Source organism: Ptychodera flava, chromosome 7 (assembly GCF_041260155.1).
Source record: "Ptychodera flava strain L36383 chromosome 7, AS_Pfla_20210202, whole genome shotgun sequence".
Lineage (NCBI taxonomy): Eukaryota > Metazoa > Hemichordata > Enteropneusta > Ptychoderidae > Ptychodera > Ptychodera flava.
In genome coordinates this window covers 1,335,982-1,361,885 of record NC_091934.1, presented here as the reverse complement: position 1 = coordinate 1,361,885, position 25,904 = coordinate 1,335,982, and the positions used below count along the sequence as shown (strand labels likewise).

At 35.7% G+C, this 25,904-nt stretch overlaps 1 protein-coding gene and 1 long non-coding RNA gene across 14 annotated transcripts; one reads left to right on the top strand and one right to left on the bottom strand.

The window, feature by feature from the left end:
* Positions 1–653: 653 nt before the first annotated feature.
* Positions 654–23,460, bottom strand: LOC139137837 (uncharacterized). Of its 13 annotated transcripts, none has more exons than XM_070706133.1 (16): positions 22,828–22,944; positions 22,478–22,601; positions 22,290–22,361; positions 17,848–18,033; positions 17,362–17,469; positions 16,632–16,840; positions 16,090–16,167; positions 11,514–11,637; positions 9,508–9,566; positions 8,099–8,166; positions 7,436–7,502; positions 6,946–7,076; positions 4,388–4,468; positions 3,684–3,803; positions 2,351–2,473; positions 654–980 (listed from the first exon to the last, which is right to left on the bottom strand). In XM_070706133.1, the coding sequence occupies exons 10-16, from the start codon at positions 8,129–8,131 to the stop codon at positions 792–794; spliced, it is 744 nt and encodes a 247-aa protein (XP_070562234.1). In that variant the 5' UTR covers positions 8,132–8,166; positions 9,508–9,566; positions 11,514–11,637; positions 16,090–16,167; positions 16,632–16,840; positions 17,362–17,469; positions 17,848–18,033; positions 22,290–22,361; positions 22,478–22,601; positions 22,828–22,944; the 3' UTR covers positions 654–791. The 13 variants fall into 13 exon arrangements, with proteins under 13 accessions (XP_070562234.1, XP_070562235.1, XP_070562236.1 ...); XM_070706134.1 differs by lacking the exon at positions 9,508–9,566 and adding an exon at positions 8,547–8,684; XM_070706135.1 differs by having other exon boundaries at positions 11,514–11,579.
* On the top strand, positions 17,369–18,481 carry LOC139137840 (uncharacterized). The gene is made up of 2 exons (XR_011553454.1): positions 17,369–17,493; positions 17,760–18,481. It is a non-coding gene; the product is annotated as an uncharacterized lncRNA (long non-coding RNA).
* Positions 23,461–25,904: the final 2,444 nt, after the last annotated feature.

Genomic DNA, 25,904 nt, shown 5'->3' with positions numbered 1-25,904 from the left:
CGCCTAAAAATATGTACATGTTCTTAGTTATGGAATTTTCAACATATATATGCATTTGAATACATAGAAGATGGATGTACATTTTAAAACCCTGAAAAATTACAGGATATATTTGACTGAATTCTGTGCTATAAATATCAATGATAGCAGCGACATCCTTACAAAAACTAATGTGAATGCAAAAATGAGGAAAACTTCATCAGTTTTTAATCAGGTTTCGTATCGACAAGCCACATGTATGAAAAAAGACATAAGGTAGGTGTGATAATTGCCCAGTTTAGGGGTCAATTCTACTGTCTCTTTTAATGTAAAAAAAAGTTATATAGTCAAATTGACCCCTGCACTTCTGCTTTTAGTCAGGAATCTTCATGTTTTTTCTATTCGTATATGTCTGCATCCTGAAGCCTGGAGCAACAATGGGAATTCCTCTGAATGAACAAATGTTAAATTTCAAATCATGTTTGATGTTGGCACAAACAGGTAAGTGTTGTCAACTTGACAGATGAACATATTCATCATTGTTTTATGTTAATTTTGAATAATTTTCCTGCAGACATTAATGTTGGTGAAATAGAAAAATCAAAGCAGAAGTACATTAATAAACTGAGCTTACCTTTGTGGGTATGCTGATCTAAAGACACACAGCCATGAACTGTATTTTAAATATTTTAATAAAGTCTTTTTTTCAAAACCTGCAAAGATAACAAGTAAAAATAATTTCTATTTGCAAATAGTAAATATATAATTTAAAGAACAACAAACATTATAACTTCCCAATTCAACGTATTTTTTTACTCTTCCCCCAAAAACGCTAGTCTTCTCCTCTCATCTCTCTGGAACCATGTTTCCCATTTACCCTCTCTCCTATCCTCTATACACCTTTGGAAGAACGAATCAAAGTTGGCCCAAAAGTTGTTCCCAGCCTGGTCTTGTCTTGATCCTATTCGACCAAATAGGTCCTTTGAGTGAGCAAATGCTCGCTGTAATAAAGATATATGTAAATGTAAGTATGATATTGAATTTGAAATTTTTCCTAATGTTTGCCAATTGTTAAATAGCACACCCAGCGATGGTATACCACAAGATTTTGACCAGTTCACAACATATTCATGAGCGATAGTGATTATATATATGAAGTGAACTTGTCAAAGTTGAGTGGTGTACCATTGCTGGGTGAGCTTTATTGGTATTATATAATAACAGTATATTGAATTTCTGGCATGGAAAGACAACATATTTATTTTTGCTCTTGCAGAGAGCTTGCGCGTGTGCTATCCTTGCTATATCGCCAATATACCAAGGTTCTTTTCTCGTCTTGACCGATCAGATCGCTTCATTGGAGCCATCAATATACTGGTATGATATAATATTATTTATGTCATACCAGTATATTGATGGAGAAAATACAGCAATCTGATTGGTCGAGACGTGAAAAGAACCTTGGTATATTGGCGATATACTACAGCTGGCATACGCGAGCAAAACTCAGTTTATGTTGTCCCACACCAGAATTTCAATATACTGTTATGATATAATAGAAATAAATCACACCCAGCGACGGTATATCACTTGATTTTGACCAATTCACTTTATTTATGCATTCGCTATCGCTCGTGCATATATGTCGTGAGCTGGTCAAATTCTTGTGGTAATCCTCGTTGGGTGTGCTCTATTGCTTAATTAGAGGATACTTATGAATAGAAATATTGATTCAGGTAAGATAATTAACCTCAAAATTTAATGTGCTCCATTTTTCATTTCAGACTTTAATGGATATATTGTGTTGTACATGCATTATTTATCTGGACCCATGAGCATGTAGAACATAAAGGCAAAAAAACGTTAAGGCACGTCAACCCAGCTGATGAAAAATATGACTTTAGCCTCTGAAGGAACCTTATTTTTTGTTGACATTACTATTAAGAACATCAACAAATATTTGGTTCATATTGAGGTTTTCAGTTACATACATCAATTAGAAGAAGCAGATGGGATAAATTACCTGGCACACCTTTCATTATTTTAACAAGTTTATATCTGTGTCTCAAACCATAATGTTACTTATAGTCATTATCATCTATGAGATGTATTTAAAGAGGACACAACTAAATTTTAACACATCAGTAGTGTATTTTGGAGTGAAAATATTGATTATTCATTTAGTCATTATTTTCTCAATATTGAGTATATCCACGTTATACTTTTTGTCTTACATAAATATATCTGCATTTGGAATTTATCATCTCGAAGTTTATATATGCCCAATGTAACAGTGCGCCATCATTTATCAAATATCATAAATCATTTTCTCAAATATAAGCCAATTTAGAAATACAAATAGGCTACTCACCATCATCAATGATTTCTTGAGAGTGATTTCAAGGTTTATACTTTCAATGGGAAAGTATGGCTTCCACAACAATTTGTTAAGCTCTTTAATTTCCAAGCCCCGGTTGGATTGGCTCCTTAGTAGCTGCACGATAATGAAATATAAAATTGAGATAAATTGCGTCGAATTAAAATAACGTGCCCTGTGTATCATCAATTTAAATGGTAAATTGCAGCCATGTGACTGCCAACTTATACTCATCTTCAATCATTTCAATGTGTGTCATCCTAATACACACATGCATTCATTGCAAACTCCACCTAAAAGATAAAGTGATTAATTTATTCTTAAAACATGGATGCTGTGTGAGGATTGATGTATGAATGGATGGATGGATCAATGGATGGACAGACGGATGGACGGAAAGTGAAAACTGTTTTTTATACAGACACCTCTCTTATCGTTACACCATATTATTAATGTAAGATTTCTAAACCAAAATAACACTGTGATTAGAATTTTACCTGTCTACCAAGGACACTTCTATAAGAAGGACACTTTTTCAAATTCAGAATGTGTCTGTTATAGACAATTGTTTCAATATATGTATGTATGTATGTATGTATGTATGTATGTATGTATGTATGGGTGTATGTATCTATGAATGTATGTATGTATGTATGTATGTATGTATGTATGTATGTATGTATATATGTATGTATGTATGTAATATAATATGTATGTACGTATGTATGTATGTATGTATGTATGAATGTGTGTGTGTGTGTATGTATGTAAGTATGTATGTATGTACGGTATGTATGTATGTATGTGTATATGTATGTATGAATGTGTGTGTGTGCGTGCGTGTATGTATGTATGTATGTATGTATGTATGTATGTATGTATGTATGTATGTATGTATATGTATGTATGTATGTATGTATGTATGTGTGTGCATGTATGTGTAGGTAAGTATGTATGTTTGTATACATATGTGTGTGTATGTGTGTGTGTATGTATATATGTATGTATGTATGTATGTATGTATGTATGTGTGTATGTATGTATGTGTGTATGTATGTATTTGTGTATGTATCTGTGTGTATGTGTGTGTATGTATGTATATGTATGTATTTAAGTATGTATGTATGTAGGTTTGTATATATATATATATATATATATATATATATATATATATATATATATATATATATATATATATATAATATTATATATATATACATGTCTGTATGTATTTATGTGTGTGTATGTACCTATGTATTTGTAAAAAAAGTGCATGTGTATTCTTTTGTGTGTATGATTGTATTTATGTGAGACCTACATTGCATACCTTAGTCCGGATGTCACCTCTCCAATTGCTAAATTTCTTGAGTGCATAGCAGACCATTTTTTGTAGATTTGACGAGCTAGTATCTCCCAGTTCACTGGTTAATAGAGACTTCACTTTTTCCTTAAGAAAGAAATTATATAAATATGACAATGTCAAATTGGAAATGAATCATATTTTTTAATCATATATGCATGTTCATTTTAGTTCCAAGATATGGTATGATAGTTTTTTAAACGACAACTTCTATAACTGCTATAAATTTCATTATCACGATGACAAAAAGTCTTCAGATGATAGCTGGAAAATCATACACTGGTACTTTCAGCATGATTTGTGTGTTTTGTAAAGTCCTTGACTTGTTGGCAGATGTGTTGAGAAATATGACATTTGACCTGTGCTCCATGTAGTAAATGATGAAATGTTAATTGCATGCTGCATGAATATCATAAAAAATCAATCTAATCAATAGAAACACTTCGATGATTCCGTTTATTCGGTGAAACAGTCAGTATTTTATGCTTCTCTTTGTCAATTCATGAAATGAACAGGTGTATTTCTAATGTCCACAGTTTCAGCTGGTGTTTTACTACTTAATGTAATATACTAGAGTGACTATGTTATGTCCATGCAGCTAATATGTGTTTACTATTTCTTATTGGTAGTTACTGTACTTTAACATTGATGTAATATAAGTAGGTACTCACAACGAACTCTCGAGGAAGGTCATCATAATATAAATAATGATGTCTTGTGAAATATGACTTCAAGTAGCACAGATATTCATGCTGAAAAAAATTGTATTGGTTAGTATTATTTTACATCATTTCTTAACTAAAGTTTACTTTAAAATTATTTAATTGTCATCTATATGTCTGTATTTTTTTATGTAAAGTTGGAAAACAAAAAAAATACCGTCAATGACGCTGTACCTTCTCTAATGTGTGGCCAGGTCAGGTAATTGGTTGTTGGCATGGAGTTGTTGGTAAATAGTTGATGATGTAGGGGCATGAGGTGGGATATGGGCCCAAAGAACCCAAAAGATGATTAAATACATTAATCAAAAAAATTCTAAGCTACAGTATAAACTGCCTAAAGATAGATAGTTCAATGTGGAAAAAAGTTAAACAATTCAGAAATAAGAACTAACAGTCCAAAATAGTAATGACGCACTTCCTTCCTGACCTGAGTGCATGTGAAATACACAACCTGGCATCTGTAAATTAAATGTATACCAAGTGATCATTTCCAGTCACTTTTAACTGTTTTTAATGGATTTTCCAAAGAGTCCTGTGGAAATGATGAAAAACGCCTATCTGGTCTTGTGTTTGTATAACCTCATGGCTGATAATTGTCATAGTATTGAAAAAAAATTGAAAGTGAAGAAATTACTGTTTTTAATAGGCATATTTTCCTTGAAATACATGACCGTGTAAAGAATATATGCTAAAAGTGTTTAAGAGTAAATTTCTTTTCAAAAAATAATTTAATTTGTGACCAAAGGATTTTTATTCTTTGAGTTTACAAATTCAAACATTGCAATTTGTTCAATCATCTTGTGCAGTGCAAAATTTATAAAATGACTGAAAAACAAAAAAAATTGGCAGAATTACAGTCTTTGTGATGTAAAATTATGGGTTGACATCACGATAACTGTTAATCTGTTTGAAGTACTAATATACTATAATTTAAAAAAGAAAAATTCATGCAGAAACGGTAAAATATATTGTCAGCAATGTAGTGTTAATTTTGACTTTACATCAAAATATGCCTTTGTTGGATACCAAATATATAGGGCGAAATATCAGCCATGTTCAGCAAAATCCACACAACAGCATCGATCCTTTTCTAATTTGATTTGATTTGCTTATGTTATCCTTGTATGACAGTCAGTACAATATGGAACTTGAACACAACACAGTGAATAAGTATGCTGTAAATGAAATGGTGTGGCTGCATCCACATGCAGCAATAGGAGTGCCTTTGTCTCTCACCCCTCATTTCCAACCTGTCCCATCCCTGAAAAAATAGTTTGGTCTTATATTTATAATGTTAATAATTTCTGTATTTGTTAAAATGTGCGCATCTCAAAAACTTTTGATCATAAACATTTTCATTGTTTTTTATAGCTGACAATCAGTTAACCTGTTTATTTTGAATATTTGTGCATTTTTCCTCAGTATTTGACATTTTCTGAATACCTTCTTATTCAGTTTGTCATTTTCTAAAAGTTTAAATGCTCCATTGTGTGGTCAAGCTTTCCACAAGCATCAAATGTGGTACTTCATATAGGAGGGTCTGCCTCTAGAGGGCGGGCATCATGAACACTCCTGTGTTTGTTGGTTAATTCCTCCACGTAAACTTCTGATTGTACTGTAAACATTGAACATGGCCGACGTCCGATTTTCCTGTCTAAAACTTTCACTCATTTTCGTTCATATGACTCTGAAACTCCAGGAAACGATTGGGAAGAAAGGGTTATCTTGAAATATTGAGGTACTTGCCGATATTTTGCAAAATTAAATGAGAAAAAATGCAAGGAAAATGCCGACAGGCTTACACAATGACAGTTTTCAGACTCGGAGGCATATGATCATCTCTGCAGATTATGCAACAAGCCCAGATCACGTGAGGCCATGGGGATATCCACGCAACTCAGTACCAAACACTAGCGCTCACAGAGTGAGCAAACACAAAGTGAGTACCCCTAACGTCAGCTCAGTAGTCTGTAATAGATTGTAGTCAACTAAGAAACCTTGGAGAAAGGCTTAACACTGTGGCTATGCCGCTAAGTCCCTTTTGATTTTTGTCATAGCTCAAAATCGTTCTCCCACACCTCAACCTGAGCCATGAACACCCCACCAGTTTATGATATGACCCATCACAATGGCATGACGTCAACGGATCTTGACAGACGGAAGTTCTTGACAGCAGCATATTGGTTTTCAACTCTAATACCTTCTCTGTCTATAAATAGACACGAGAAGGTAAAAAAGTATTGTAAATCAAAATATTTTGTCTGAACAATAAAAATTTTAAAATAAGCTTATTTTGATAGACTTGTTTTATGTCTTGGTGTGTTTGTTTATTCCTTGATTGGGCAGCAGCGTTCAGAATAATCTCATGAGAGCCAAAAAAGATTGTCAATTTCATGATTTGGCTGCCTGGTTAAGGATTTTGAAATATAAAGCATATTGATAAAATAATTGACACAATAGAGTTTGAACTTTTCCTACAAAAATCTATTGCCTTGGTTACATCATACCTTACACTTGGCTCTTTCCACTTTCCATTCCATTTGGTTTCTTTCTTCTAATTTTTCAACTCTTCGTTTCAGTAATTTCAGTTCTTTCAAAATCTCTTTTAACATAGTGTTGTTTTCTTTTGTCAACTGACCTATTTTTTAAGAAACAGATGTGACTGTTTCAGATGTTTTTCACATATAAAAATGTTATTAAAAGGACATACTTAATTCTATTAAATTTTACTTTACAGTCTAAACAATGGATAGTTAAGTACATAAACTGTATATATATATATATATATATATATATATATATATATATATATATATATATATATATATATATATATATATATATATATATATATATATATATATATGTGTGTGTGTGTGTGTGTGTGTGTGTGTGTGTGTGTATATTGTAATAACTGGAAATATGTGGCATCTCTGTTTGTACAATGGAATATATGTATTTTCAATTTGTAGGTAAATCTGTTTGTTGTTTACAAACCTATATTGGTATCATTATCACGACTTATTTCTTCACTTTGGATTTCCTCAATACTTCCTTGAGAATCCTGATAATAAGAAAAAATACCAGAAAGCAGTCTATTGAAAACAAGAGGTAGACATGACCCATGCAGCTGAGGGTATACATACATATTCATTAGCTTATCAACTCTCCATCCACCCAGAGTGGTTTACCTCACTTCGTTCATTATTTATTTATTTCTTAAATTTTAACTGTATTAAATTGAAACCATGATTAGAATAATGAAATTGATTATTGTATTTACTTTGTGTCGTGTCTTGTGTATTTCATTACAGATAAACCGATACGCTCAGATTGTGTTTGCGATCGAGGCTCATCAGTACACATCTATTTATATGTAAATGACTATTCATGTACGGTTCATTCATAAGAAAAGATATCAACATTGCAGCCAAACGGAGTTCACGCGCGTTTGCCTAAATCGTGTGATATCTTCTTCTAAGTTTAGAGGGATGACCAGAATCCTGAAAGGATTTCTAATCCCGTTAACCGAACTGAACTGAACTGAAATGAACTCATAGGTTATAGTCATCAAATGTCAGAAATGTAATGCTTCTTCAAATATCATAAAGCATGGCTTCACGGTTCCTTTACTTGGAGAACCGAACCCTGCATACTCACGTAAAATAAATCGTTGTTGCTTTCTGATGTCATGGTCGGATCACGATTCCTTGGCTTTGGAGGTTTTACTGCAACGCCAAATACATAATCAAATCAATGGTGACTAGGTAAAAAGTAGAGCGAACTAGACTGTTCATGGTTCAATAATCTGTACAACAAATGTGTTGACGAAATCCATAGATTTTGAGTTTACGAGTATGAAGAACATCATGCTGAATCAAGTATAGCGGCCATGTTTTGCTTCTTAATTCAAGAAGAGTAATTGTACTCACAGCAAAAAATATTATAACCCTTGATCCCCGACCCTGTTTCACGCCATTCAGATGCTAATTAGTTTGATTCATTCATAAAATCGCAACAAAGGTCAATATAATACGGTACTCGCTTTGCTCACAACAATATATCCTGGTCTAACTGAATCACCTCGATAAACTCTTTTTTATCTAACCTTCTGAATCTTATATATGTAGCCAAGTTATTGTTGTTTTTCTGTGCACAGTAATGATAGTTACATAAAACAAGTCGTCGTTGCTACCAAGATGTGATACAGACAGTAACACTGATGTCGTCGTATCAAATAGTACGGCTGTATTGAAAACCAAACAGAAATGCCTCTGTATATTATAGAGAAGGTAGTTATGTGAAATATTATCTAGACTCTGTGATTAGAGAACGAAAAGCACTTGATGACTGAGGCAGAGAATATCTTGAGGTTACCCTGTAAATGATGCAATACTTGTGGTACAGAAGTCACATAAGTGTCAAGTACTCAGGAAATAAAGTTTTTTGTGAATGCTACAAGTGATCCAGGAAGCAATTTGTTCCACAGAAGTTGTTCTTAACTTATTTTGCCATTTTTTGCCACTTTACTGTGGCAGTTGATATGATCCACCTGAGTATATTATTTGTGAATGTGACTGTCACTAAATATTCAACTGTCAGTTATCCAAAATCACAAATGCTGAATTGATGCAAATGTGGATGGCTAGTTCTGGCTAATAAAGATTGGTCTCAATTAGCCAGAATGGCTAACAGGTAATTTTAGCCAGAGGAAACAAAGTGAACACTTCTAAAGGGTAACATTTTGACCACAACACTCCTACAAACCTCAAAAGTTACCTCACAGCTCTACTAACTCCAACCTTTCATTATTTTTTTCTGACTTTAAGAGATACTCCCCAGGACCGTTTACATGCGATTTTAATTAATCCCAACAAGAACTTGCTGGGTGAGATAATGGAGATCATGAGTGAGAATGACAAAGAAGTTTTACAACTGTCTATTGATGAGTTTGACTGGTCGTCATTTGAACGTAAATTAACATCTAAGTCAATGGTACGCTACAATAGTTTTATTGGAAGACACTATAAACTTTGGGTGAGTAACTTACCTTAAGTGGAGTAACTTACCTTGTTTATATTTGCAAGTTGCACAATATAAAAATACCGTCAATGACGCTGTACCTTCTCTAATGCGTGGCCAGGTCAGGTAATTGGTTGTTGGCATGGAGTTATTGGTAAATAGTTGATGATGTAGGGGCATGAGGTGAGATATGGACCCAAAGAACCCAAAAGATGATTAAATACATCAATCAAAGAAAATTCTAAGCTACAGTATAAACTGCCTAAAGATAGTTCAGTGTGGAAAAAAGGTAAAATAATTCAGAAATAAGAATTAACAGTCCAAAATAGTAATGACGCACTTCCCTACTGACCTGAGTGCATGTGAAATACACAACCTGGCATCTGCATATTTCCTTGAAATACATGACCGTGTAAAGAATATATGCTAAAAGTGTTTAAGAGTAAATTTCTTTTCAAAAAATAATTTAATCTGTGACCAAAGGATTTTTATTCTTTGAGTTTACAAATTCAAACATTGCAATTTGTTCAATCATCTTGTGCAGTGCAAAATTTATAAAATGACTGAAAAACAAAAAAAATTGGCAGAATTACAGTCTTTATGATATAAAATCATGGGTTGACATCACGATAATTGTTAATCTGTTCGAAGTACTTTCTATAATTTAAAAAAGAAAAGTTCATGCAGAAATGGTAACATATATTGTCAGCAATGTAGTGTTAATTTTGACTTTACATCAAAATATGCCTTTGCTGGATACCAAATATGTAGGGCGAAATATTAAAATCAGCCAAGTTCAGCAAAATCCACACAACAGCATTGATCCTTTTCTAATTTGATTTGATTTGCTTATGTTATCCTTGTATGACAGTCAGTACAATATGGAACTTGAACACAACACAGTGAATAAGTATGCTGTAAATGAAATGGTGTGGCTGCATCAACATGCAGCAATAGGAGTGCCTTTGTCTCTCACCCCTCATTTCCAACCTGTCCCATCCCTGAAAAAATAGTTTGGTCTTATATTTATAATGTTAATAATTTCTGTATTTGTTAAAAATTGTATTGACGCATCTCAAAAACTTTTGATCATAAACATTTTCATTGTTTTTTATAGCTGACCAGTCAGTTAACCTGTTTATTTTGAATATTTGCGCATTTTTTCTCAGTATTTGACATTTTCAGAATAGCTTCTTATTCAATTGTCATTTTCTAAAAGTTAAAATGCTCCTATGTGTGGTCAAGCTTTCCACAAGCATCAAATGTTGTACTTCATATAGGAAGGTCTGCCTCTAGAGGGCGGGCATCATGAATAGTGTTTGTTAGTTATTTCCTCCACATAAACTTCTGATTGTACTGTAAACATTGAACATGGCCGACGTCCGATTTTCCTGTCTAAAACTTTCACTCATTTTCGTTCATATGACTCTGAAACTCAAGGAAAACGATTGGGAAGAAAGAGGTTTCTTGAAATATTGAGGTACTCGCCGATATTTTGCAAAATTAAATGAGAAAAAATGCAAGGAAAATGCCGACAGGCTTACACAATGACCGTTTTCAGACTCAGAGGCATATGATCATCTGCAGATTATGCAACGGGCCCATATCACGTGAGGCCATGAGGGCATATCCACGCAACTCAGTACCGAACACTAGCGCACACAGAGTGAGCAAACACAAAGTGAGTACCCCTAACGTCAGCTCAGTAGTCTGTAATAGATCGTAGTCAACTAAGAACCTTGGAGAAAGGCTTACATGTAACACTGTGGCTATGCCGCTAAGTCCCTTTTGATTTTTGTCACAGCTCAAAATCGTTCTCCTACACCTCAACCTGAACCATGAACACCCCCACCAGTTTATGATATGACCCATCACAATGGCATAACGTCAACGGATCTTGACAGACGGAAGTATTGACAGACGGAAGTAGTTGACACCAGCATACTGGTTTTCAACTCTAATACCTTCTCTGTCTATAAATAGACACGAGAAGGTAAAAATCAAATTTCAATACTAATATCTATGAAGATGGTCATATAAAACAAATACTCACCTACAAATATGTAAATGCTGGAGACTTGTTTTGATAATCTTCCATTCATAACTGCACAACAATAGCCTAAAAATAGCGTCAATGACACTGTAGCTCCCATCCTGGACTATTTAGTGTTTGTTCTCTGGTCAGATATTTGAACATGTGTGAAAGGGATAAAGTGCATGAAGTGAAAATACTTAAATGAAATGTACTGGAGACAGTGAAATATGTTTAATGTAATTATTCAGAATATAAATGGAAAAAATACAGAATTAGATATATCGAATACTGTGATACAACCATTAACTCAACAAGTCATTTACAATGACATAGTCCCCACTTGTAATAGGAGTATTAGTCTTGATGGGGCAGGAAAATGTGGTCATTAAGAAGTATCACTGGGGTGTATATGTTGAGATCTATGGGCACATAGGTCTATGTTGTTGTTCTCAATTTGAAACACATGAGGCATGTCTAAGTTACGGTTCTAAATCGGGAAAAAGATCAGACCTCTAGCAGTATTGGCCAGCCAAGAAATACATATGCGCATTATAAATGAGGTACAAGATGTGACATCTTAAGGTCTAATATCCTATCAAAATTGGAGGGTATAGAACTTGTGGTTACTGAAATATGCATATATATGTATAATCAAAGTCAAAGGTCATGGAGGTCACATGACATTTTGAAAAAAAAAATTATATTGCTAATTAATCCCTATATGCCAAAAAAATCAGATCTCTAGCTCTATTCGCTTGCCCAGAATTAGATGTGTACATAATTAATGAGGTAAAGCGTGTGTTGTCATAAGGTCTCCCATCCTACTAAATACAAAGGACATAGCACTTGTGGTTACTTATTTATTGACATAAACATATATTTTAGGGAAAAGGTCATCGAGGTCACATGACATTTGGTCAAAAAATTTCTCTCCTATAGTTATCCCTATATACCAAAAATCAGACATCCAGCTCTATTGGCTCGCTCAGAATGAGATATGCACATAATTATTGAGGTACAGTATGTGGCGTCATAAGGTGTCCAATCATACCAAACATGAAGGGTGTAGCACTTGTGGTTACCGAGTTATGGAAAAATATGTATATTTGAGGTCAAAGGTCACCGAGGTCACGTGACATTTTGTCAAAAAAATTGTTTTGCTAAGTTATCCCTATATACCAAAAATCAGACCTCTAGCTCTATTGGCTCGCTCAAAATTAGATATGTGCATAATTAATGAGGTACAATATGTGGCGTCATAAGGTGTCCCATCATACCATACATGAAGGCTGTAGCACTTGTGGTTACTGAGTTATGGACAAATATGTATATTTGAGGTCAAAGGTCACTGAGGACACGTGACATTTTGTCAAAAAAATTGTATTGCTAAGTTATCCCTATATACCAAAAATCAGACCTCTAGCTCTATTGGCTCGCTCAAAATTAGATATGCACATAATTAATGAGGTACAATATGTGGCGTCATAAGGTGTCCCATCATACCATACATGAAGGCCGTAGCACTTGTGGTTACTGAGTTATGGACAAATATGTATATTTGAGGTCAAAGGTCACCGAGGTCACGTGACATTTTGTCAAAAAAATTGTATTGCTAAGTTATCCCTATATACCAAAAATCAGACCTCTAGCTCTATTGGATCGCTCAAAATTAGATATGTGCATAATTAATGAGGTACAATATGTGGCGTCATAAGGTGTCCCATCATACCATACATGAAGGCTGTAGCACTTGTTGTTACTGAGTTATGGACAAATATGTATATTTGAGGTCAAAGGTCACCGAGGTCACATGACATTTTGTCAAAAAAATTGTTTTGCTAAGTTATCCCTATATACCAAAAATCAGACCTCTAGCTCTATTGGCTCGCTCAAAATTAGATATGCACATAATTAATGAGGTACAATATGTGGCGTCATAAGGTGTCCCATCATACCATACATGAAGGCTGTAGCACTTGTGGTTACTGATTTATTGACAAATATGTATATTTGAGGTCAAAGGTCACCAAGGTCACATGACATTTTGTCAAAAAAATTGTTTTGCTAAGTTATCCCTATATACCAAAAATCAGACCTCTAGCTCTATTGGCTCGCTCAAAATTAGATATGTGCATAATTAATGAGGTACAATATGTGGCGTCACAAGCTGTCCCATCATACCATATATGAAGGGTGGTAGCACTTGTGGTTACTGAGTTATGGACAAATATGTATATTTGAGATCAAAGGTCATCAAGGTCACATGACATTTTGTCAAAATATCCAAGATATCTGCGTGAACGGATGGACTCACGGATTAACGAACAGACGGACATGACCCAATCTATAAGCTCACTGGACTTCATCCGTGGGGACTAAAAATTGTGTTACTGCATCCTTTTTGCAATATGAATACGATGAGAAACTAAATTTTTATTTTTCGTAGCCTTATACATGGGAGTCTATGGAGATCTGCCTTATACATGGGAGTCTATGGACGTGTAAACTAAAAATATGCAAATTTCACCACGATTTGCCCAAATTTGGGAAAGGTCACTCCTATGCACTTCCATACCAAGTTTCAAATCAATCGGACTTGTGGTTTCAGAGCAGGAGATTTTTTGACCAAAAATGGGAGAAAATACAAAAAAATTCATGAAAAATAGCAAGTCTAAGATACTGACCCAAGATGTGCACAATCATTTCATGTCAGCCCAAAGTACTTACATGCTAATTTTTCATGTAATCTGCTCAGTGGTTATTGAGTTTTTTCAATTTTGACTGTTTTTACATTTTTTCACTTAATTTGCATATTTTTGGCAATGACAACTTCATTTGAACAAAATCTCATCTACAGCCCATCATCCATGTACACACCAAATATCAAGATGAAATGTACAGCGGTTTTGGAGTTTTTGATGTTGACGGACAGACATACAGACATACAGACACACAGACATACAGACATACAGACATACATACATACAGACATTTCCCTAGCCTATAAGAATAGCTTCCATTGCCATATATACATATGGCTATGGGAGCTAAAAATAGAGTCAATGTAAATGAGTCATAAACAAAACGGAGAACTAACAACAAAACAATACTCTACACATACTCCAAATCTTCATCAACTCATTAGAAACATTATTGTTGTCCTAAGGTCAGAGTAGTGTATCATATAGTAAGGGTGGTGAGAGGATTCTCCTTCTTTTTCCACGTTGACATCCCCTAATAATTTTTCAAGGGGGAACTTTCCCCACATGAAATGGTGTCAGTCACACTGAGAGATACAAATTGATCACACGATGATAAAATTTCTTGTAGATGGGGAAAATCCCCCCTTTTTGATGCCATCCTGATAAAGATGGACTTTGCTCAGCAGTTTGCCATTTCCATAAGTACACAATTACTCATTTGGATGACAGATGCAACATGACAGATGATCATATAGTAACTATCTTCAAAGGGCATCTTGGGTTAGGTCTAGTAATTAAAAATAAGATATGTATATGTTTCTGTTGACAGGTGCAAGTTGCTCCGTTTCACCTAGCACGATGCGAGTCAGTTAACATTGACTACATAAAGGCGTACTGCTTATTGTCGGAGGTGAGCATCATCAATGATAACATTGACCTGGAAACAACCATTGACACTAAAGAACATGTTTGTAAAGGCCTTTAAATATCACTGTGAGAAAACAGGTGTTAGATAAAATAATCTAGGTTGTAGGAGCTCCTTTCCTATACATAAATCTGTCAAGCATTGTAATTACAGACTGAAATTGAACCGGAACCATTTTCAACTTGACAACATTATGATTTAAAAGTATTGAAATTTCATGTTTTGCATACGAAATCCGATTTTAAGGAAAATTTTTCAGAGAAAAAATTGATAAACTGCATAACAATACTTTCAATCTATGCTCCATTTGATTATAAAAATAGTTCCGTTTTTAACTGATTTTTGTCTAAGATTGAAGTAAAGGATTTGATTATATCATTTGCCAATAAATCTAAATATTTTGAGTGAACACTTTGTAAGAGAGACATGTAATATTATATATTATTACATGCATCATATATCGAACATTGCACGCTCCATAGGATTCGATGGTAACACGTTGATGACGTCACAGGCCGCAAAGTCATCACTAGACTGAAAGTGAAGCGGAACTATTTTCAACTGGAAAAGTTTTTGATGTAAAAATGTTGAAATGTCATGTTTTGCATAGGAAATCCGGTTTTTGGAAAATTTTACTGAAAAAAATTGATAAACCGCATAACAGTAATTTAAATATATCAACGCGCCATTCCATGGTGAAAATCGTTCCATTTTCAACGGTTTTTCGTCTAAGATGGAAATAAAAGCATTTTATTATCATTTACCAATAAACTTAAATATATTTTGAGAGACAAATGTGTGTAAGAGAGGCATGTAATAAAAACATTATAGCCCAAACGAGGAACTATGTACCCTTGGGGCAGGAGACAATTTGCCCTCCTTACGTCGGGCAAATGGTCACCTAACCTCGGGCACACAGTCCCATGTTTGGGCTATAATATATAACGTGACATTCACATTTACTCACCTTATATTCTATCCAAAACCATTTACAGATGACTCACCATATATACAAACAGGGATCATATACTCCTGAAGAAATAAGCTACATGGAAACAGTAACACGTCAGTTCATGATGAAACTAAGAGCGCTTGGAAGCAAAATGATAAGGTAAACAGTATTTCTGTTGTAGCTAAAAAAATAATTTGTCTTGGTAACTGAGCTGTTCACATGTACTATCTATTCATCAATTAATCGTCAACATACTTTGTACATTCTGATAGACAATAACTTAGGTGACAGAGACTAACCAGAGCATATTCGTAACATAACTAACAGAGTAACTGTCTCCAAAAAGATTATTGAAATCTTGTTTAGATACTTCTGTCAATAAACCCAAATCATACCAACATAATTGTACCTCTGTGAGAAGTCAAAAATTTTACAACAAAGATTTGACTGGTCAATATTCAACCTTATGAAATAAATATAGTCATAGTAACATTAAAAACATATTGGATTGTTTTTTCTACATGATGCATACAAACAGGAAACAAACAACACATTACCTCCTACACATTGCTGAAGACATACAAAGACATGGCCACACTCAAGGGTACCAAGCAGAAAAATTTGAAGAGGAGAACAGTCGTGTAAGAATGGTGCAGGAGTACTCCAATAGACACAATCCAAGTTCGGATACTGTAAATCGTCTCGCCAAACAGGAAGTCCTGCGCTTCATACTAGATGGCGGACAATGGCAAAGTCAAGATAATACCTTGTGAGTGAATAGAGTGACAAACTGTTTTTAAATTTATTAAGTACTCATTTAGCACATGGGTTGCACACATAAATCAATAATTAAGAGCAAAAAAATTTATGCTTTATTTTTTTTAATAAAAACAACAAACTGAGATTATAACCATAAAAGTGTGGGCAAGTGGTGATACAAAAGACCTTTCATTTATTGCACAGAGTTAAAAGGTAAAAAAAAAGATCATTTGACAAAATGTCAACTCTTAACGTCCATTTGTTTTATCAAGTGCTTCAGCAGTGGCAAACATATCAGTAATATTAGATATCATAATTTAACGTAGATGTGAAGGAGGATCGGCAGTGAAAACGCTTGGCGAGTCAGCATCGATCAACAACTTCCTATTCGGCAGAGAGACAAGCATTATTAGATCAGCTGGAATGTTGATACAGCCCGAAAGAAGTAAGAACAGACATAAGTTCCAATGGCCAATCTACGAACTGAAGATTTCAACACAGGAATTAACGCAATATGTTAATACTCACCTCACCGGAAACATAGTTGACGAACAGACCGTTTCAGAGGGAAGTTTCACCAGACACAAGGCAGTTGTAGCCAAATCACTCGAAACAATTGACTTGGGGTCATCTGTTCTGTATAAAGACAACGAAAGCCTGGTAAGGGTGCAGCTTCATTGACAAAAAATTTACCGAAAAACAACAGAACACTTTTGAACAAAGTGACCATACAGAGAAATTTCGAGTCGCCAGTCTGGAGATTGTTTGAGTGTCAGAGTCGCCAATGAGTGAATCAATTCGCCATTTTGCCGTCTGGCGATCAGTAGTGCGAACACTGGATTAATGAGCATTGTTTTGGTATTAAAATGTTATGCTTATGACCTTTATCAATCAACAATGAATAATTTTTCTTATAATCTCAACAGGTTAAACTGGGTCTTGTCACTAATATAGCTGAACTCAGGATCAACAACATTCATAATGTAGGTATGGTTTACGTACAAAAATACCAACCTCAGATGACTGAAAATCTTGTCCCTGATATAGATGAATTGTTCGGGTGTCAGATTGTCATTAAAGAAGAAACATATATACCAGTCTCCCCGCAACATATTATACAAGCGATCAGCATAGCACATGACTGTAGAGGTGGAGGATGCAACTTGAAGTTGGTGAACACTCGAAAGTTGGTAGAAAGATCTGTAGTGAGAAAAACAAAAAGTATATATAAATGCAATGCAAATCATAAGAAATATCTTGTAAATAGATTTAGATTTACTCACCAAAATAAAACATATGGTGTGTAATTTGCATTGTTAAACTTTGGGGTATGGGTAAGTTTTGGTCATATTTCACAAAAAACCATAGAAAATATTGCATAGTACAATATGTCATTTTAAAGAGAAATAAATTGCCTTTCTAGTGATATCAAACAAGTGAGGTTATGTTAATTGAACCAGATATGAACTGAAAATGCTCACGTGTTTCATTATATATAGTATTTATATGCAATTGTGAACCTTTGCTACATGTTTGCAACTTCATTGAGAGTGTTATGATCAACATAATGAATTTCACCACAGATCAATTCTAAAGGTCATTAAGTATTCAAATATGTAATTAGCTGAAATAAAAATAATTTCTTTGAGTACTGTCATTGTATCACAATATAGCATGTGTAATTGCCTTTGGTCAAGTCCTTCAGGCTCTATATGCCAAACCGTGCAAGCTTATTAGCTATGCAAATTATGAATTAGCTGACGTGAAAATGCAAAATGACTTTTAATACTGTTATAACCTGGTATAATGATGAATGTACACAGCATATTTCACCAACTTTTATCAAGTAAATGCCAGTATATATCCATAATTAGGAAGGTTCATTAAATATACAAACTGAGAATTGACTGAAATAGAAATGTCAAATGACTTTCAATAATCTTCTATCATAGTATCTTTAATGTACATGGCAAGTTTTGTCGACTTTGGTCAAGTCAATACAGATAAATATCCCTACATGTAATTAAGAAAGTTCATCAAATATGTAAATTAGAAATTGGCTGAAGCAAAAATTCTTAACGAATTTCAATGACATGTATTATAGTATCTGAAATATATGTAGCAAGATTCATCAACTTTGGTTGAGTCAATTCAGATATATATCCCTAATTAGAAATGTTCATTACATATGTAAATAAGGAATTGGCTGAAATAAAACTAGTTAATGACTTTCGATAACGTTATATCATAGTATCTTCAATGTAAACTATGCAATCATTTGTGCCCATCAGGTGGCCCACTTTTAGGTCCTTGGCAAACAAAAAGGCTTCCAGCAACACAGATTTCGCATAGTCAACTTTAACGCTTTGAGACGAAAAATTTCATCGGTGGCCAAATTTTCCCGCATGCGGAATTTGATCTTTGAATTCTTTGCTTGCAAATGGACTGCGTGGTTTTGATTTCTACTATTGTTTTCAGGAGTTAGAGGCGATCTATAATGGGCGCAGTACAGAGAAAGATACAGATTTACATTCCCATGGCCTCCAATCCTGGAAAAGTCTTTCCGATGAGCAGTGAAGGCAACTAAAAATGACAACAGAGTTGAAATAAGGGTTTCTTGCAATCTTTCTAGTGATCTTATGCCTTATGCGGGATATCGTACCGCAGGCAGGCGAAGATTGCATTATAAGCGTGCCAACCCAAACTCGCTGCTTGGACATCACATTTAAATATAACGAAATTGAAGTCCAAAGTCAACTACGTCATTGTTAGAATAAGAGAGGTTTTCCATCACACAGGAGCATATCACCACAAATTTTGCACAGATAGCGTTGCACTGGCATGGAAAGAAGGTGCATGGGAACGCGGGCAGTTTCCCTCGCTATGGATAGGAAATGCGTTAACCCTTTCACCACCATGGTTTGTCCAAAATCCATTGTTTTCTATGGTAAAGTTGGATCTGTATACAGGGAACTGGGGGTGAAAGGGTTTACGCAAGACACATTTCCGGGATCGCAAATAAACGAGGATCCCGTTTACGGGGCGCTCAAATATTACTATTTGCTGTGATACATAGCAGACGCGTATATGTTTGTGATGCTGAGAATAACACCAGTAAATAAGTGAGGGGTTTTAAAAGTTGACATTTTTTGGGACAAAACTAGACTTCTGAAGGTAGCTCGCTTGGGGAACATGTCATCCCGATGGTGTTTCTGTGATAGAACTGTTTGCTTTGAAATGATAATTTGGCCGCCAAATGTTTGCACCATGGCCTACGGTGCCTACATGTCCGCGGAGATGATTCAACATGTTCCACAACAAAGCCAAGACAAAATTTGAAAATATCAATAAAATAACTTCACAAAGGCTGAAATATGCAATACTCGATGAAGTATGAAGTTTGTGAAATGAAATCAAAATTGTTTGTCTCGGGTAGTACTACTTGGACTATTCTACAGACTGTTTTTTCCGTACAATTCAGTTTTTGTCAGTATCAATTAATATCGAGTTAATGTACATAAATATTCCGTTATTTACTAGGACACGTTTATTTTCTCAATCTGCAATCTGCGGACTACGTGCTGAAGTACATTGACTATTCATGCCAACGATCGTTTCTCCCTCTGCAGAGTTTCTGTATCCCGTTCAACAACACTGTAGGCCTACCTCGATCGCGCAATAGTGACGCTATGTAGCTTTGCAGTATTGAAAACTTATCATAAAATGGCCACCACGTCTAACCGTAACACGAATTGTCGGGATTATCATACGGAAAAAAGACTGGAAAAGTAAGACTTATGAATCTTCATCAGAATTGAACACATCATGATTGTACATAAGTACCAACCGTGAATGCAGGTTGAGCTCGGCAGTTACACAAGCATGGTACGCTACATGCACTGCCACGATGCTGATCGTATGCATACCAAAGCCTATCCCGGAATTTGTTTCACGAACAACCTCGCCTTTTTAATCTGACACAGAATTTTAAAATGTTTACAAATGAGAGGAAACATACTTTTATGGACAATGGCAAGCATGTTTCTTGGCGAAGCAAAATCAAAACACGACAGAAGTACATGAAGTAGGTAAAGGCCTTGGACTCTGTGCACAAACCTGATTGGACACTTCAATACCTTTGACCCAAAGTTATTATTCATCAGCACTTCCATATTTAGGGATCGGGGCGAGTGATAATGCCATGCCATGAGGCTAGGTAGAGAACGTATGTACTCATTTCTGGCGATCGAGCAGCGAGAGAAACAATCAATCACCAAGGGTAAAGCTAATTTGCTAAACGATATTCTATCTTGAATAGTGAGTTGAAGGAGTAATAAAATATCATATTTTTAATGTTCAATACAAGAATGAAACACGGAGGGACCGTGGTTGAAACCAGAGCTATCCAGCGGCAGCAAACCTGGACCATCTCATTTCACAGTGCCCTCAAACAGTCGATCGTTTTCATTTGTCATACGCCGCGTTAACAGAAAAAACTTTCTTAACTTCATTAATATCCAAGCCACATCCACCAAAACCTTTACAGTTCTTGCCATTTAAATCCTGATGCTGTGCACCAAAATTGGTTGACATCCCTTCAACAGTTTTGAGATATCGGGTATACAGACATACAGACATACACACACACACATATACAGACAGCGATAAACCATATGCTCATGTGTGTGAACACGTAAGCAAAAAATAAGCTCAGCAGATGACTAACAAGAAGACAAATTTGACGAAAATGCATGAGGGTTGCAAAATCGTGATTTTTAGGGGTACCCTTCAAAACATGACCATAACAGCTATTGCATCCCTTTTTTTTTCTTCTGTTAAAAATTCCATTTCGTATTCTAGGGATCCCAAAGCTTCTGAACAATAAAGGTTAAATGGTTATTGCCTGTTTCTAGGGATCATTTGGATTTCACTGAAAGATATAGAAAAACGTACACGCAAGCACAAACACCATTAGCTAAATTATTCCAAAATCGAGTCCTTCATGCACATGCATAGCGTGCTGACGTGGAGTCAGCTGCAAATCAACGATAGTTATGACAGAGGGATTCAGAAGAGTTACCAGGGACAACTTACACACATAAAAGTAAAGTATTATGCAGCAGTCAATGTAATCCCCGAGGGACCCAAACTCAAGCGATACGGGACAAATGTGGGGGATTAGACTGTGTTTGCCATTGAACTTGCCTGGGGGGATGGGGCAATTGCCTCATTTTGATCCCCCTACTCACTTTCACAAACAAGTGCAGAATTTAAGAACGTCCAAAAAATTGCAGTGGGGGATTGAATTGTTCTTGCCCCAGGGAGTGTGGCATTTGGCAAATTTCATAAGATTAATTTCCAAATCCCCCACTATGACCCGAGGTGGGGAGGGTGGGGGTTGACGATGACTGCCGCATTAAAGCTTGGTACTTTATCTTCATTCAAGCATACAATACCTATAATTCCAGGTTTTCTCTCATGTGGGTCAACCAACCCACATACCCAGGCACTGCGTACAACATGGAACACTAAAAAAGAAAATCATTTATACTAGTTTAGCTTGTGTCTCTCCCATTTCATACGAACCTATTTGGAATTTGGCAGCCTATGCATGTTAGGTTTTCCTGGCGATTTAACACGTTACCTTTGAAACTGCGCAGTTGTAATTGCGAGAGCCTTCACCCCATCGTGGTCAAGTCACCACTCAAACAATCACAAACTCGAACCAAGTCCACATTGGATCGTCATAATGTAGCATTTGACATTCACTAAATAAAATAAAGAAAGAAACATAGTATCGTCAGTAAGCTTACAAGCGCGCAGTCACAAGCACCATCAGCTAAAATATACGAAAATTGAGTCCATGTGCTGAATGAGTGAACCACGTGCATGCACACTTATACTTGGCGTGTCGTCTCCTTTACCATGAAGGGATTCATAGAATATCGAACCGCTTGCACACATTACAAATAGACATACATTAGAACTTATTACCTCATCATCCAACCATGGTATGCGGGTCGTCCGCGTCCGCCCCCCCCCCTATAACCTGTGCCCTTTCCCCCTCCCCCTTCCAGACCCACGACCCACCTACTCAGACACTGAAGCGCTAGCAAGCATGCTACAAACACGTGACTCGCGCAAAACAGTCTGGGTAACAGGGATAACGGAGACCTTCAAGTAAGTACACATATATACCCATTTACGGAGTGTCTATTACCACGCGCGTGGCAATAGCCAAGTTGGCTATTGCCACGCGCGTGGAAATAGCCAAGGTGGCTATTGACACGCTAAGATATTTTTGGAGACAGATTTTGTCAACTGATTGAACTAAACTTTTCCAAGTTTGTGTAGAAATTGGCTCAAGTAAGTGTAATTGTATATTTCTGTAAAGATTCACCTTGCGCTCGGGACGTTGGCCTGATGGTCGACGAAGCTTGGGGACGACCGGTCTGTGTGCAGTCTCTGCGATTGACAGTATACAGCATGCTCATTCATGCATCATGACAAAAGATACCATTTAAAAAGAACTTGTCAGGAAAGCAACTCAAAATTTACTCATTTTAACCCAAGAGAAAATGTTTCCGGGGCGAGAAAACCAACCTGACCTGCCGCAAACGTCTGCAGTCTATGACATTTGACCACGTGACCTATCTGTCAGTACGTCATCACGTCAACGAACTAAGTGCATGTGCTATACGCGACGTCAGAACTTTCGAATGGAGGCCCCAGTGAATGTTTAATTCTGTGGCACGAAACTTCTTACAGTGACTCCCGGTTTTAATTTTTTGATTTGGTATAAAGAAACTGGTTGGACGACTGGTTGACATTTGTGAGAGAAAATGTTTGTCTTTCAGTTTCGCTCATTTTTCATGTAACACAAGTTATGCAAGGCATGATTGAAGCCATACTACACGTAGCTATGTGAAGTGAATGGTCGAGCTCCAGGTTGGTAACGACAGTAAAGACTAGTCGCAAAAACTTTGCGAATCGTTCTTTTTCCCTGAAAACATGTGCGAGGCAAAGATTGCTGATGACAAACGATGATGATGACCCGAAGATCAATGGATGTAGTCCGTTGCGCGTTTTCATTAGGGATGGACCATTAGATCTTGGGAGGGGGGGGGTGGTCACAATGAAGTTGTGAAAATTTTTTTTTTACTATTGTAAATTTCTAAAAAAATTTTTTTTTCCAATTGAGATTAGCTGTGCTTATTTTTTTTCAGAGTAAATTTTCAGATTTATAATTTTTTTTTAGTTCGTTGCTGTCTGAGGATAAAGAGGGCAAAGATGTGGTGCAAAGCACCACAAGCTGCCACACAAGCGGTCACGGGGGGAGGTCAGGAGGGGGGTGTTGCCCCCTGCCGTTGGAGCTTTTGAAAAATAGAATTTAAAATGGTGTTATATGGTGGCACTTTAGGAGTATTTTTGTGGGGGGAGGTCAGGAGGGGGGTGTCCGCTTCCTGCCGTTGGAGTTTTTGAAAAATAGAGATTGAAATGGTGTTATTTGGTGGCACTTGGGGAGTATTTTTGCGGGGGGAGGTCAGCAGGGGGGGGTGTCCCCACTCCTGCTGTTGGAGCTTTTGAAAAATAGAGATTGAAATGGTGTTATTTGGTGGCACTTGGGGAGTATTTTTGCAGGGGGAGGTCAGGAGGGGGGTGTCCCCCCTCCTGCCGTTGGAGTTTTTGAAAAATAGAGATGAAAATGGTGTTATTTGGTGGCACTTTGGGAGCATTTATTTTCAGATTACACATCTTCCTCTGAAACATGGTCTTCTTGCTCCTCAGTAGCTTCCTCTAGTTTTGAATATTGACTATTTTGGTTTCCTGGCTTCCGTTTTTACTGCGTGGTGAAATGCCTACATTCACCCACCAAACATCATGCATATCTCATGATTTACAATTGATTTTGACAAGCTGAGAAGCTGTTTGCAAAATATAGTGAAATTTGCATATTTGTGTTGCCCTTTTTTGATCAAAACATCTATTTTTCTGTAGCAGCATGTCCAAACTGATTGGATGTGTATAGATGTGGTGAAATTTCAATATTTGTCTTTTTAGGGCAATTTATGCCATTCATGGTCAAAAAATCTGTATTCTCTGAAAGGGCTTGTCCAATTTCTTTGGAATTCGCTACATAAGTCCCTTAAGATTTGTTTAAATCATGCTCTTTTTTGTGGTGCAAAAATTCTTCAGATAATTGTCATTCAGCATTTGCTACACACAAGTTTACGATTATTCATGCAGATTTATTCAGTATTTGCTATCGAGAAACTTTCAAAGTTCAACCCTTTTGTGTGTTTTTGTGTTGGGATTTGTTGGATAGATGGCACTCTATGTAGTGTATTGTTGAATGTTAAAAAATGTGTTGCTGTTGTTTTTTGAGGCTGTTTTTTGAGAAAAAAGAATTGAAAATGCCTTTTTAAAGCAAAATAATACATAAGACTTGGTATGTTGTTTTATCATTATTGACGTGTTTCTACTTGTTCACCCATTCTTGCATTCATCATTGCAATAAAATGCTGTGAAAAAAAATGAACCTGATGTGGCCTGCATCTGTTTACCTTGATCTTAAAAGGCAAATATAACTTTGTCTTGACAACCATACCATAGTTTCAATGTTTTACCTAGTGCACCTGCTTGGTTTGACGCAGGAAGCAAGTAGAAAACAGGCTCTATAATTTTATAATTTTCAAGTGATCAGAATACAAAAGTCCTGAAAAGATAAGATAATCACAACTTCCAGTATAAGGGATACAGTCATTCTAAATGTATAAATTAAAATCAAAAATGTGCCTGGAGGATCTACTAAAAATACATAAAGTTGCTTCCTGTCGGTAAAATCTAAAAAAAATTCAAGATTTTACAGACTTTTGCAGATTTTTTTTTTACGCCTTTGTCTTCTTATTTATTTATTTTTTTTTTGCAAACTAGTTTGAAGATTTTTTTTTTCCTAACTTTCTGCTCTGAAATTTTTTTTTTTCTGTTTTTGACCACCCCCCCAAGGTCTAATGGTCCGTCCCTTAGACGTGACGGTCGGTCATGTTTTACTTCTGATGTCGAGCAACAGA